We start from the raw sequence: 14,823 nt of genomic DNA on the forward strand, positions 1-14,823 counted from the left end.
AATGCCTCAAATTTTCAACCTCTCCACTTGACAACTCAACACAACCTACCTGACATCTAGGCTAACCCCTACTCTTCGATAACCCTCGGCGGTGGCTGAGTCGACAGAGTGACGGCGCCGCGTTCAGGAGGACGCGAGTTCAATCCCCGCCCGGTGCCACCAAGCTGGGATTTTTCAGCCGCCGCCGAGTGGCTTAAAACTACCCACGTGCTGTCCAGAAGACCACCTATCAACCCGGACTCTAGATTCTAGGATTAAAGATGAGCTCCGGGAGGGCAGCCTGAGCCAATGCAAGATGGCGCCACTATAAACACTCGCCTACCCCAGAACGGGCTGGGCCGACCATCAGGCCCCACCTGGAAGAAGCCTTGGGTCGACCAACCAGGCCCCACCGGGAAGAAGCCTACCGGCGCAATAGGCCGCGACGTAAAAAAAAAAATAAAAAAAAAAAAATCCTGGGCTATACTAATCTCAAAATAACAACTGAAAACTGAACACCTCATTTCTTGCTAAATCAGCGTCCTCAAAGTTGGGCGTTTTGTATCGTTTCCACCATTACTTTTCCCCTTCCAGATGCTATCCATATTCAAAGGCCTTGTCGCTCGCGCATAGGGTGCATTATCATGTGCGTAGGGAGGAGGGGCCCAAATACACCCGTTTCGGACAGAGTGGAATCAAAGGCTCTTCGTCTCATCAACTCTTTTCTTACTGACTGTCTTCTACCTCTTGAATCTGGCTGCAATGTTGCCTCTATATATAAATATTTTCATATTAATTTAACTGCTGCTCAGAACTTGCCATCTGCATCACAAGAATTTTTACTCTAGGTCATCTCTGTGCTACTCAAAACTCTATGCAAGAGTTAACCTACATTTTCAGTTTTTCATTGCTTTCGATGGTAAACCGTAGAACAGCCTTCCGTCGTCTGCATTTCCTCCTTCCTACGACTTAAAGAACGCTTTTGAGTGGGAAGTATCAAAACCTCTAACCGAATCTGACACTCGCTTTTGGCTACACTCACTTTCCTCTTTGCGGGAGCAACGCATATCGTTAATTTTCTTTTTCGCCCTTGAGTATCCGGCATTTATGATTATGAGATGGGTTTTTTTTTTAATTATCTCTGTGATTCTTATCGAATTTGGATAAAGACGGTCTTACACATGATCTGGCATCACTGAAAAATCCCGTAATGTACACCACTGAGTGTCGGGGGATCGAACCCAGGCCTTCTGAATAGAAGTCAGGGCTGCTTACCAAGTGAGCTACCGATGAGCTAAAATGTCACCGCGCTAGAGGCCACTTCTGCGACACTATACCTGACGCCCTAGTCCCTCGCTATGGACATGAAGGAAAGCTGACCCCACTCACACTCGTGGCAGCTGGAGACGCTTTCAATCATTGAGGCTTAAAGTCGGCATAGGCCGATAATCCATGGGAGTGGGGTGAAGCCGCTGAACTGTCATGTCACTCGCCGTCAATATGACGGATACCCAGGTGAGAGCTCACGCCCACCACCTTAGTTACCACCTTCAGACCACGTCTTATCCATTATGACGATAATGTTTTTGATTACCGTACCCTTATTGATGCGGTAGATTATTTCGTATTTACTAATATTTTTGTACATACTAAATGGAAACAGAAACCAACTTCGAGATTTCGCAAGCTTATAACACCACCAATTCACTGCTGTTTCTTTACATCATGTTTATCTGCCACTGAACAGGACTAACCTATTCACAGTATTCCTACTTTTAGAGCAGTGTTTCTTGCTGCAAACTGTTTTCCTGTATAGGAATACTTCATCTGTAAACAGGTCTCAGCAGCAGATTTGATTAGCAATTCTAATGACCTCATAGCTGAACTAAAAATGAGTACTATGATCATTCCACACTGCAGAAACTCGTATTGAATGTGACCTGACGAGACTGACCGAATTAACACCTGACACATGACAGGATTTGAAGGCACTTTCGTCACTGAACACCGCCCTACGCCAGTCTTCTGATGTCCAGTGATTATATTTTTTGCAAAAATCTAGCCTCTGCTTCCTCGTTCTGTTGGTAAGATGTTTGTGCGCGGGGCGACGACATGGCAACTTGAGGTCTTAGCAGGTGGCGGCAGCTTGTTGGACGCGGCGAAAAGGTGTCTCTGATCTGCCAAATTTTCGTCCTATTTCGCGTTTGTTCATTCCTTCACCAATGTAAGCCACAACCAAGCATTTCTCTGTCATATCGAGCTTGGTTGGACCCATTGCGCAGATCAACAAGAAAGTGACAGCAGTCTAGGTTTGTTTTACCATATTAAAAACCCATATGGTTGACAAGCCAAAATAAATACGTAGCGTTAGAGCGTCGGAAGTGTAAGTGTGCGACGATTTTTTTGGCGCCGGCTGTATGTATATAAGCTTTTGTGATCAAGATGCTGAGGAAAAATCTTTATATTGAATTAGTGAAAATGTCAATTGAAAGCATCAGAGATAGTAAAGAGTGTGAAGTTTGCCCATGAAAGCTCAATGAGGAGGACAAAGGTGATAGCTTTGTTAGCTGAGTATTGAGAGTATCGTCATAGGGAAGACTACAAACTTATAATTATCATCATTATTTGCCGTATTATTGTCCTTATTATTATTAATCTCATTATCAAAGTATACATTAACTTATCAAAGGACGAAAACTTGATTTCAAGTGTGGGCATTTGCAGCAATCAACCGTATCGCTTGTAGTAATTATAGGAACCCGGCAAGCGTGGCACAGATAAAACAACTCGCGAAGACACCCTTGCCGTACAGCAAAAAACAACTGAATTAGTGGCTATGAAAACAAATGAACAACCCGTACCAAGAAGCGTCTTACGACCCTTTTATACAAACCTTGATGTCAACTAATGCCTCTAAACAGCCTGACAATACTTTATCATAAGTGTAGAGCACTGGCAACACTAGACAAAATAAGAAAGATACACGAAGCAAACATGAACAACCTGGAATATCCGGGGAGGAGAGTACATGTAGGGGAGCGCGTCCGCTTATATACTTCCCATAGAATATGGGAGTCTTCCTGTTACAAGGTCCCCCGTACACCTCCCATACACGCCCTGTATTTCAGTCAGTATTTCCTGTAAATTGGAAACGATCTTTTGATCATACCTACCTGTTGCCAGTTGTTGCTGGGAACAACAAATTGCTGCCTCTTTGCAACTGGAAACATATACTGAATACAATAATTATACATTACAAGCCCAAGTATACCCCGCAGAAACACTTAGCAGGTGATGCAAGCGGTGAAAAAATCTCAACCCGGAAAGTCTGGATTTTAGTGATGACGTGTGTGTGTATGTGTGTGTGTGTGTGTGTGTGTGTGTGTGTGTGTGTGTGTGTGTGTGTGTGTGTGTGTTTTCGTTCACTTTCCTTCCACGTCTATTCCCCCAAGGGACAGAAATCGTCAAGAGGGTTCTATTAGTTTCGCAGATACGTAGCATCACTGTTTTTTTATTTACTTTCTGATCACAGTTATTGGCATATATCATATACCAATATCACTTGTGAGTATTTGTTTCATAAAAAAAATGCGTTGTGTGGAAAGTGCAGCTTGGTTTCATTCATTATTGTAAAAGAAAACTCAAGGAAGGAGGTCAGTGCCCGCCGGCTACCCTCTGGGCCAAGATTTCTTATCTGGAGTGCTAGAACACCCATCTAGGGGTGCTAAAGTCAACGTTTGGGAGTACTGGAAAAGGCTTACGTTAAGCGCAGTACAACAGGGTAGATATTGTGCCGTCAGGAAGACAGTACCTACATGTACTACAGTGTCATGATGTCTCTATTCTTAGTACTTGTACAAATAAATAAATGAGCTCTTCAGGTTAATATCTATATCTATATCTATCTATCTATCTATCTATCTATCTATCTATCTATCTATCTATCTATCTATATATATATATATAGATATATATATATATATATATATATATATATATATATATATATATATATATTCATTCTGCTGGAGGCTGCAGAACGCTTAGCCTCAGACCTTACTATTATTTCCGATTGGGGCAAGAAGAACCTGTTGTCCTTCAACGCCTCAAAAACACAGTTTCTCCACCTATCCACTCGACACAATCTTCCAAACGACTATCCCCTATTCTTTGACAACACTCAGCTATCACCTTCTTCAACACTAAACATCCTCGATCTATCCTTAACTCAAAATCTCAACTGGAAACTTCATATATCTTGTCTTACTAAATCAGCTTCCTCGAGGCTGGGCGTTCTGTACCGCCTCCGCCAGTTCTTTTCCCCTGCACAGTTCCTATCCATATACAGGGGCCTTATCCGCCCTCGTATGGAGTATGCATCTCATGTGTGGGGGGGGCTCCACTCACACAGCTCTCCTGGACAGAGTGGAGTCTAAGGCTCATCGTCTCATCAGCTCTCTTCCTCATTCTGAAAGTCTTTTACCTCTTAAAGTCCGCCGCCATGTTGCCTCTCTTTCTATCTTCTATCGATATTTTCATGCTGATTGCTCTTCTGAACTTGCTAACTGCATGACTCCCCCCCTCCCGCGGCCCCATGCACTGTACGCGACTTTCTACTCATGCTCATCCCTACAGTGTCCAAACCCCTTATGCATGAGTTAACCAGCATCTTTATTCTTTCATCTCTTACACTGGTAAACTCTGGAACAGCCTTCCTTCGTCTGTATTTCCTCCTGCCTTTGACTTGAATTCTTTCAAGAGGAGTGTATCAAGACACCTCTCCTCCCGAAATTGACCTCTCTTTCGGCCGCTCATTACTTTTGTTCTTGTGGGAGCAGAGATTAGCGGGCTTTTTTTTTTTTTACATCTTTTTTTGTTGCCCTTGAACTGTTTCTTTACTGTAAAAAAAAAAAAAAAAAATATATATATATATATATATATATATATATATATATATATATATATATATATATATATATATATATATAAGTAGTATACCAGATATCCTAGTGAAGCACTGTGCTCTCCATCGCCTTCCTAATTGCATGCTTGCCCCACTCCTGAGGCCCCGCTGCACACGACTTTCTATTCAAGTTCATCTCTATACTACTCAAATCTTTTATGCAAGAGTTAACCAGCATCTTCATTCTTACATTCCTTTCACTGATTGAACTCTGGAACAGCCTTCCTTTGTCTGTATTTCCTCCTGACTGCGACTTGAACTCTTTCAAGAGGGAAGTATCAAGGCATTCTCCTTCCAGCTGGACTTGCCATCACCAGAATGTACCCGCGGGCAAGACTCATTTGTCGATCTCTGGGTACTGCTGAGACCTTCGTATACCACACACCTCATCCCCCTTGCTCATGGGGGGACAGTAACCGCTCCTTGTCAGTGAAAAAATCCCGGCCTGAGCGGGGCTGTCAGGCGTGAAGCCTGACAGCGCGGAGCTTTAACCGACTGAGCTATCGGAGCTGTGTGTGTGTGTGTGTGTGTGTGTGTGTGTGTGTGTGTGTGTGTGTGTGTGTGTGTGTGTGTGTGTGTGTGTGTGTGTGTGTGTGTGTGTGTGTGTGTGTGTGTGTGTGTGTGTGTGTGTGTGTGTGTGTGTGTGTGTGTGTGTGTGTGTGTGTGTGTGTGTGTGTGTGTGTGTGTGTGTGTAGGGGGGTGATGTGTGTGTGTGTGTGTGTGTGTGTGTGTGTGTTTGCAAGCCGCCACGGCAGGTTTTCTTGAGGGGCCTTACGGCCCCAGCCTGTAAGTGGCGCAGGCTAATTTTATTTATAGTGGCTGCCGTGATGTATGACTCTTGCTGGGCCCATGCTGTCCCCCGGCGCTCCTCTTGACCGCGAAGTCGCTTAAGTTAGGGTTGATTGAAGATCCGGACAGCTTGTGGGTGATCTTCCGCCACTCGGCGGTGTTTCGCGCTAGGCCCTCGGGCTCACCACGCCCGCACGCTAGACACTTGGCCACCGCCGATGGATTGATGGTTGATACATCTATGGTCTACAACATGGTGGTAGATGCAAATTTGTGTAAGAAGTTGCAAGTATGTACTAACGATTGTTGGAATTTTGTTCGGTGGTTTCAGTATCACCTTTGTTGGAACAAGCAGTCTTGTTTATCATATCTTTTCGATGTAAAAGATTAGAAAGAATTCACGTCTTTGAAACATAATATATTTACGTATTTACATAACTGATCCCCATAAGTGGTTTTAAATAAATTGGCCTTTAGATTCAGACATGGCTTACGTAGGTGCACAAGTGGCCTTCCATGACCCATAACTCAGGAAGGAAGGCTGCGAGAAGGACAGGTACGAGAAAACTGTATGAAGGATGAAACGAGGGAAAGAATTGTGTGAACACAGAGGAGTAGAGTGCATGTTTGTTGCAGATGAGCTCTTCCACCAACCGCTCGCTGAGGTTCGGGCTTGTTTGTGCATGGTCGTGTCTTGATGTAGTCTTAGCCACATGCTGGGGGGTATGAGGCTCCGTTTATAGTGCAGAAAAAGGATAAGGAGAAGGTTAAGGCGCGGTTGATAGAGGTAGAAGTGATTGTGAGGGTCGAGGTAGTGGTGAACCTCATCGTAAGTGCGATACGTGGCTCCCTCTCGTATATTGGCTCCTCGTCAACCAGATCCATCATAGAGCCATCAACTATGGTCCTGAAAAAGGAGTGGAAATGTAAATGTACTGCACCTTTCGTGAGTCAATGGATGAGAAAGAGCATTTCATTGTCTGTAAAACTTTTAAAACGATGAAAATTCATTAAATTAAAGTAAAACAAGAATACTTTATATATACATATATATATATATATATATATATATATATATATATATATATATATATATATATATATATATATATATATATGTGTGTGTGTGTGTGTGTGTGTGTGTGTGTGTGCCGAACACTGCATGCTGAAGCCCAGTATACGCCACTTACTCATGCCCATCAATACGTTGGTTAATAGATGCATAGCGATGGAATTTGCGCCTCTGGCAGACGGCGATATTGGTGCCGAGGGCGCACGTGAATGGTGTGGTGGTGGTTGACGTGGTGAGGAAATAGGCCGTCTTGGTGGTTCTCACGACGGCCGCCACCCGAGCATCCTCACTGTCACGACCTTGTTGCAGTATTGATGCAATGGAAGCGGTAACAGGGAAAGAAACATGTATTTGAATGGCACAGTTAGCACATAGAACAACGGTACAACAAGCCAGTCATTACAATGCCAACACTAGACTGAGTGTTCCAGACATTCAAGATTGTTACAAACTTTCATTTTACATTTTGTTACTTGTTTCATAATTTGAAAATACTTTGTTTCTCTGCTTACCGTACGCCAAACAGCAGGTGCTTAAAAGGACACTAAGAATAAGCCACCGCATTCTGTAAAAGATGAGGAAAATAATAGTTTCAGGCACTTGCTATACAACTGTAAAGTGGAAGTTATCTTTTACCCTGAACAATATTAACGTAAAGTCGAGTTTCGAATATGTCTGTGTGATTGTATTGTGTATATATGTATGTACGTATGTATGTATGTCTGTATCTGTGTATGTATGTATGTATGCATGCCTGTATATATGTACGGTATGTATGTATGTATATATGTATATATGTATTGTATATGTATAATATTCATATGCTTATATATACCGCTAAGTATATATATATATATATATATATATATATATATATATATATATATATATATATATATATATATATATATATATATATATATATCTATATATATATATATATATATATATATTCATCTATCTATCTATCTATCTATCCATCTCTCTCTCTCTCTCTCTCTATATATATATATATATATATATATATATATATATATATATATATATATATATATATATATATATATATATATATATAGTGACTTACTAAAATCTCACTGCAAGCCTAGTATTATTAATATCCATGTGTTTCAAAAGATCATATTGTGCACTCGAAATCTTGTTCATTGTCACAGAACCACGAGCAGAATTATGTTTACCACAATATTGTAATGTAGGAAGCTTATCCTTCGTTGAAAAAGAAATGGACGAAAGTATGAAGCGTACCATTCAATCATATATATATATATATATATATATATATATATATATATATATATATATATATATATATATATATATATATATATATATATATATATATATATATATATATATATATATATATATATATATATATATATATATATATATATATATATATATATATATATATATATATATATATATATATATATATATATATATATATATATATATATATAAGAGAGAGAGGTGATATATAGATAGGCAATTAGATATATAGATAGATAGATAGATATACAGTCAAACCTCGGTTTTCGTATGCCCTAGTTTTCGTACGATTCGGTTTTCGACGACTTTTTTCGTCAAAATTTTGTCTCAGTTTTCGTGCATCCACTCGGTTTTCGTACAGATGAAAATGCTTCGTACCAAACTCGTCCGCCTACCCGCATGACTCAGCCACTCATTTCCCGGAATCGAGCGCCCACACAAAGCATCCCATGCGTTCGTGACTCACAGCTGTATGCTCGTCTCCCAACATCATCCTCGAAGGAAAACTTAGGATTTCCAGACCTCCCTTGATCCTTTTCCTTGGAACATATTTAGGAATTATATCGTCATTTATGCACGATGAAATGCTAGTATATTCTCATTAGCGTAAAGTACGTGAATTTCAGTCTACCTTGACCTGAATATGAGGAAAAAAAATTACAGATACAAACACATTTATAAGACTTTGGTGTTCAAGCGACAGGGAAGTAACCCCAGATGGGGCCTTGATATCTGAAGTCGTTATGGAGGGGGATTCCCCTTCCAAAGAATAACCTCTCCTCCTCCCTCTCCCCTCCTCGCCGTCTTCCATACGCCAACAAGAGTCTTCAGTAAAGGTAAATATGATGTTAAATGTTCATTTATCCATTTCATGAGTCATTTATATTTTTTTTCCTTGTTTTCTGTATGCAAAACTATAATTATTCTCTATATAGTGTATTTTTTGTTCATATTTTTGGACGTCTGGAACGGATTAATTAGATTTGCATTAGTTCTTATGGGAAATATTGCTTCAGTTTTCGTACATTCGGTTTTCGTCAGACTTTTTCGAACGGATTAATCAAAAAATATATATATATATATATATATATATATATATATATATATATATATATATATATATATATATATATATATATATATATATATATATATATATATATATATATATATATATAATTAAGAGCAAGAAACTAAACTTTTAACGTTTTCTAAGAATCAGTTTTATTTCGTAATTTTATAGTCGTATGTGCCGTGAGCTTCAGCTCCTTCAAATCACCGTCTTTTCTTTTACGTATTGCTCATATGTTTTCAGTTCACGTTTAAACACATGAAGTGTAATTGAGAAACACGTATGGAAGTCAGTGTCAACTGTTCGTAATGGCCGGGGTGAAAACCTAGATTATGCTAGGTTAGTGGATACATACAAGACACCATCCACTGCACTACCATGTTTTAGGGGAATGTAAATCGAGAATACACTGTTCCTTAGATGTTTCAAAGCTGTTACGATGACCCTTTAGCGTCGTTTTATCGTTTTGAGCCGCTTATCAGTTTAAACAGTCACAGAGAATATACCACTCTAAGCATATTCGTGCATCAGTTACAACAGAACAGAACATAGTAGCTGAAAAAAATATATTGACGAAAACCTGGGAGTGTTGGAGGAGCAAGGAACTCTCTTATCAAAAGGGCATGCCCCTTATATATCTCTAGAGAAGGAGAGTGTGTACGCAAGGCGTGCTATAAATAGAACTTATAAAATGTGCTTTCAGAGGAAGAGTTCAGGGTCAAATTTTAAGCGTCTTTTCCTACAGGAAGAAATATAGTTAGACGACTTAGAAATAGATTTTACTTAACAGTTTGTTCGTATAATGTATCAGCCAATAATTGAATTATGATTCGGAGATAAGCAAAAATGTTCATGATCAATGGACATCAGAAATAATGTCAAATGTTTCCCTAATGTAGATCTCTTAAAAAGAAACTCGGTATGGCAGTGATGTAGCAGGCAAACTATAAATAAATGAGAAATTTACATCGAAGTTTCCTTGCCGAGTGGAAGGGGAAGCTTTTTAATGCAGTACATTTGTGGGAGAGGAGAGACCTGGCTGGACCTTTGCCTAACACACTCTCTTAGTGCTTGAACCTTGGTATTATTTCCGTTTGGAGGATTAGAAATGCTGTGAAAGATGAAACTAACAAGAGGTGGATGGGACAGTAAAGACGGAAACTGAGAACACGGAATATGATTACACCAGCAAATCCTTCTTCGCGCAAGAAGTATAGGAAACAGTCCTGAGGGGAACATTGTCAGTCATTTATATGTCTATCTACCTCGCTTTTTATCTGTCTCTAACTCTCTAATGCCTTCTACAAGGTCCTAACGCCTTGATTTCTTCGGTAACTTCCCTTGAAAGGATGACCAAGGAAGAAATGTTCAGTTATCCGTGTATATATATAGACTCCCATTTAACATTAACACGCCTCCCCCTTCTCACACTTGTAATGGCTTCCTCAGTTCCACCAATCCATCTTACCGGTGGTTTCCTTTTGCCTTTCTATTTGACTCGTATACACTATTCAGAAACTCATGATTCTGTACTGTTATCATAGCCCCACACCACGTCAATGTATTACATGCTACCCACTTCCCCGCTCAAACCTCGAAACACGTCTCTCATATCATCTACTTATCCTTTACAGGAACCCCATCTCTACTCATTATCCACTATTCCCTTTCTCATTACTAAATACCCTCCTTGGGATATTAAGAAACCTATGCTGTTGCTGCATTCATCAGTTTCACTTGAATATTTCAGCAGCATACCTGCTGTTAGTTTTGTAAGGGTTGATGAAACTTTACATTTCAGTAAGGAGTAAGGAATCACACCAACTTAAAGACTGGAGATTTATGTTTTTTTGTTGTAAAGTCAATGAAAAATTGGGTGTTTTGATTTTAGAGAAAGGGAAAAGTGGGTAAACGGTTGACAACATGGTATTGTTGAGGATAAGGTAGAAAACAATATGGAACTAATGACGATGTTGACATACTTGCATTCCCTATATGACAGATTGTGACAACGGGCCGCTTTCACAGTCACTTTGTTTGTTTTGATCGTTACCAATGGCGGCGATCGACGCTATAGTTTTCCACATAAAACTGGCCTATGAGGTAGTGGCGGTTGCAGAGGAAGCGAGAGGTGTTGAGAGTGTGCCAAGGTGCGGGACTAGGCTAACCCCACAGCCGCCACTACCCCATCGGCCAGTTTTACGTGGAAATACTATAGCGGCGATCGCCGCCATTGGTAACGATCAAAACAAACAAAATGACTGTGAAAGCGGCCCTATGTCATCATTTGTCCCTGGAACGTCCTGAGCCTCTCTGAGGAACACTGACCGCCTTACCAATCGAATGAGCTCAGAAGGCTGGAGGTGGATATTAGTGGGACTCTGAGACGAGGAGGTATGGCAGTGAGTAAATCAGCAAGGAGGGGGGGGGGAGGGGGTAGACCTGCCACTGATCCGCCATGAGCAATGGTGCCTGTCTTAAGGGGGTAGCTATAGGCATCTTCAGCAAACTGCAGCCATTTGTGGTTGAGGTTACTCCGGTTAATGAGCGTAGGGGTGACCGGGGCTTTTATTTTACACATTTATTTTTCTTAGTTCTGTAAATTACATGTGAAAACAATAATTACATAAATATAAAGGTAATGAAAGCAGGAACAAATCTATGCACACCTATATATTTTGATAAGTAAAAGTACACATGGGTGACAACTGGTTAAGAACTACGAAATATATATATATATATATATATATATATATATATATATATATATATATATATATATATATATATATATATATATATATATATATATATATATATATATATTATGTTTACACATCAATCAAAGACGCATCTACTTCACCAGTTTTGTATTTTTTCATGATGAGGTTAAACTGAATAAATTACTATTCATTATACGAATTCTGAAAAGTGTTTTACAACGAACAAAGTATGTGATGACCTCATGAGGTAATGACAAGCTTGGAAATGTCTGAAGCAAGCCCTGCCATCACTCCCTTAGCGCTCTCTCTCTCTCTCTCTCTCTCTCTCTCTCTCTCTCTCTCTCTCTCTCTCTCTCTCTCTCTCTCTCTCTCTCTCTCTCTCTCTCTCTCACACACACACACACACACACACACACACACACACACACACACACACACACACCTTTATTCAATCAGTAAGGTTACAAGCATTATATCATGTTTTTGTTCTCATAACGCTATATTCGTTGATGCCCGTTTAAAAGTCAGTCGTGTAGCCTTTGTCCATAAGTATGAATAAATTGTTTGTCTATATGTTTTGGTCCCCTCTGCTGAAGGAGAGATCCGTTTGTTAGGAGGCGCAATCCTGTACAACATTATTATTGATCTATTTCTTTTTCAATTAATTCGGTTTGAATGGAGCTAAAGCAGCTTCTTCTTGTGGGGTAGAAATTTAGGCTGCTAAGGGGCTGATTGGACACTCCTTTTAACCAGGAAGAGGCTGGCAGAAACAGGGAGCTATTAATAGTCCACGGAACAACAATGGGAAATTAAGGTTGTGTGTATATATAAAGCCACGAGATGCAAAGGGGAACTAACTGTTGTGACGGGATTCAGGTTTGTGCACCTTAATTACTTTTCACGGTGCTGATTGTTTCCTGACTTATTTTTTCAATACAAAAATTCCAATCTATCGAAACAGTAAAAAGCTCTCCCACATTACCTTTAGCCCAACATGCATATGAAATAAATTAAACTAACTACTGGATTTAATGTTCTTCGCTTCATGTTTCTAGTTGAAGTAAGTTAGCTTAAATTTGTTTATTAATATTTCAGAATGAATTGGACTCTGCTATCTTTGGTGTGTGGCCTTGTTGGTGCCTTAGGTAAGTAGGTACTGGTGAACATTTTCTGGTGAAATATTTCTTGGTTCACATTTTGTTTCCTAAGTATAATGATTTGAATATCGGTTATTTGTTACAGAAGTAATAGATTCTACTATGTTACAATTAGTCAAGTTTTGTATTTCATAGTCTTTATCAGCAAACGTACGGCAAACTCGAGTCAATCTTAACATCGTCTCACAAGCGGCATAGCAGAGCCACGAAAACCGATACGTTCATCACTGATACAAAGAATTGGATCAGTGCCTTAAGTTTCGTGTGTAATAACGAGGTGTCATTTGTAATAAAGTCCCATCGATCACTATTGCCACCTTCACATCTTTCCAGCTATAGAGGAAAAGGCTGATGTGGAGCGGGAGATACTTCATAAAGAGAGGTTTATCGCGAAGATCACCACCAGCACGCGACTTGCTCTCACGACGACCACCACCACTGTCCCATTCACTTGTGCGTCTCTAAGCACCCGTGTTTGCAGGCGGCGTCGAAAGCGCTCAGCGACAGAAGACTTGGGCGGAGAAATTAAGAAGTAAGCCGCCTTGAAGTTCATCCACGATTTTCATATGTTTTTTTAAGTTTTATGTTAATGTTTTATCTTTTTTTTCTGCCTCCGTGTTCGTTCTCTCCACTTTATGCTTCCGGCCTTAATGGCACATTTCAGCCTATTCCATACTCGGCCCCATGGTGAAGGGATTAGCATGCTTAGCTACGAATCCACTTGCCTAGATTTTTAATCCTAGCTAGGACAGGCGGGGGGCAGCCCTCCCGGCTCAGCATCCTCCCATTAAGGGCGGTCGATACATGGATACCTCAAAAACCTGGAGAGGGTAAACTGTGTGGTAACCCAAATGTCACACTGGCCCTGTGTCCCAAGGGAATGGCTTCTTACTCATCACATATTTAAGGGCCGGTGAGACAAATGAGCACCAATGCCTCGTGCAGCTAGATGTAGCGTATGCCCTAACGTTACATTTACCTTTTTCATTACGTGCTTTCTCTTCCATCACCCTGCCTCCCTCCCCGTCACTCTCTGTTTTCCCGTCCCTCTCTCCAGCGAGGGTGTAGAGCTGTTCAGTGGACACCTGGAGGACCCGGAGGTGGAATATGAGAGAAGGAGCGGGCGCATCTCCTTCACACTAGGCACAGTCACCACCACCACCTTCACCATCACCTCCACCTCCATAAACAGCGCCACTACCTTCTCCATCTCCTACTTCTGCTCGGCACCCAACGCCGTGTATCCTCCTGGATGTTAATTAATGACTGCGAAGATGCGGCCACGGACTGCCAGGGTAGTGTTTCAGTGCCAAGAGATGTTGTTATTATATATTATTCACTAGCCCGTTGGCTGGATGAGCTATAGGAGAGCCCTGTAGAAGATGACACGGTCAGATGGAGTGTATCAGGATGGTGTTGCCAACAGACCGGCTCCAACAGACTCCGCTGGAGCCGGTCTATTGACGAGCGTCTTGACTCGTGAACCTTCTGCATTTTTAGGTTTTGCTCGAAGGAAGAAAGTTGAAGAGAAGTTGACCCAAATTGTAGATTAGTAGCATCAACCAAGCACAGATCATCGTGGCCAGCAATAATTTTTCGGAAAAAAATACGAGGCTAAGATTTTTAATTCTTTTGTCTGGAGTCCTTCCGCCGCCTGGTAATTGTTTCATCATAGATAACCAGCTGTGTATCGAGGGGTTATACATGGTATAAATACGCTTAATATAATAACTTCTACAAATGTTTTTTATTGATAAAAAGAACCCAGTTTTGTG

General features: G+C 40.5%; 3 protein-coding genes across 3 annotated transcripts in view; 1 reads left to right on the forward strand and 2 right to left on the reverse strand.

Annotated features, from left to right (window-relative positions):
• The window catches only part of LOC127009190 (uncharacterized), a 5,634-nt gene extending 2,580 nt beyond the window's left edge, over positions 1 to 3,054 (reverse strand). The window contains exon 1 of the mRNA XM_050882013.1: positions 2,983 to 3,054. The gene's annotated coding sequence lies outside the window, so the exon portion shown is untranslated. The remainder of the gene's footprint in view (positions 1 to 2,982) is intronic.
• A 3,080-nt stretch (positions 3,055 to 6,134) lies between these two features.
• LOC127009189 (uncharacterized) lies at positions 6,135 to 9,788 on the reverse strand. The gene is made up of 4 exons (XM_050882012.1): positions 9,749 to 9,788; positions 7,316 to 7,368; positions 6,922 to 7,102; positions 6,135 to 6,638 (listed from the first exon to the last, which is right to left on the reverse strand). The coding sequence occupies exons 2-4, from the start codon at positions 7,365 to 7,367 to the stop codon at positions 6,437 to 6,439; spliced, it is 435 nt and encodes a 144-aa protein (XP_050737969.1). The 5' UTR covers position 7,368; positions 9,749 to 9,788; the 3' UTR covers positions 6,135 to 6,436.
• A 1,746-nt stretch (positions 9,789 to 11,534) lies between these two features.
• On the forward strand, positions 11,535 to 14,784 carry LOC127009186 (uncharacterized). The gene is made up of 4 exons (XM_050882009.1): positions 11,535 to 11,562; positions 12,987 to 13,036; positions 13,382 to 13,580; positions 14,106 to 14,784. The coding sequence occupies exons 2-4, from the start codon at positions 12,988 to 12,990 to the stop codon at positions 14,305 to 14,307; spliced, it is 450 nt and encodes a 149-aa protein (XP_050737966.1). The 5' UTR covers positions 11,535 to 11,562; position 12,987; the 3' UTR covers positions 14,308 to 14,784.
• The last annotated feature ends 39 nt before the right edge of the window (positions 14,785 to 14,823 follow it).

This window comes from Eriocheir sinensis, chromosome 40 (genome assembly GCF_024679095.1).
Source record: "Eriocheir sinensis breed Jianghai 21 chromosome 40, ASM2467909v1, whole genome shotgun sequence".
NCBI classification, from domain to species: domain Eukaryota; kingdom Metazoa; phylum Arthropoda; class Malacostraca; order Decapoda; family Varunidae; genus Eriocheir; species Eriocheir sinensis.

Bases quoted from the DNA above. Each gene is read 5' to 3' on its own strand.
- LOC127009189 (XM_050882012.1), bottom strand. From the start codon at position 7,367: ATGCGGTGGCTTATTCTTAGTGTCCTTTTAAGCACCTGCTGTTTGGCG. The intron at 7,103-7,315 runs GTAAGCAGAGAA...TACTGCAACAAG, and splicing joins CACCTGCTGTTTGGCGTACG to GTCGTGACAGTGAGGATGCT. The intron at 6,639-6,921 runs GTAAGTGGCGTA...CTCCTTTTTCAG, and splicing joins CAACGTATTGATGGGCATGA to GACCATAGTTGATGGCTCTA.
- LOC127009186 (XM_050882009.1), top strand. From the start codon at position 12,988: ATGAATTGGACTCTGCTATCTTTGGTGTGTGGCCTTGTTGGTGCCTTA. The intron at 13,037-13,381 runs GTAAGTAGGTAC...ACATCTTTCCAG, and splicing joins TGGCCTTGTTGGTGCCTTAG to CTATAGAGGAAAAGGCTGAT. The intron at 13,581-14,105 runs GTAAGCCGCCTT...CCCTCTCTCCAG, and splicing joins TTGGGCGGAGAAATTAAGAA to CGAGGGTGTAGAGCTGTTCA.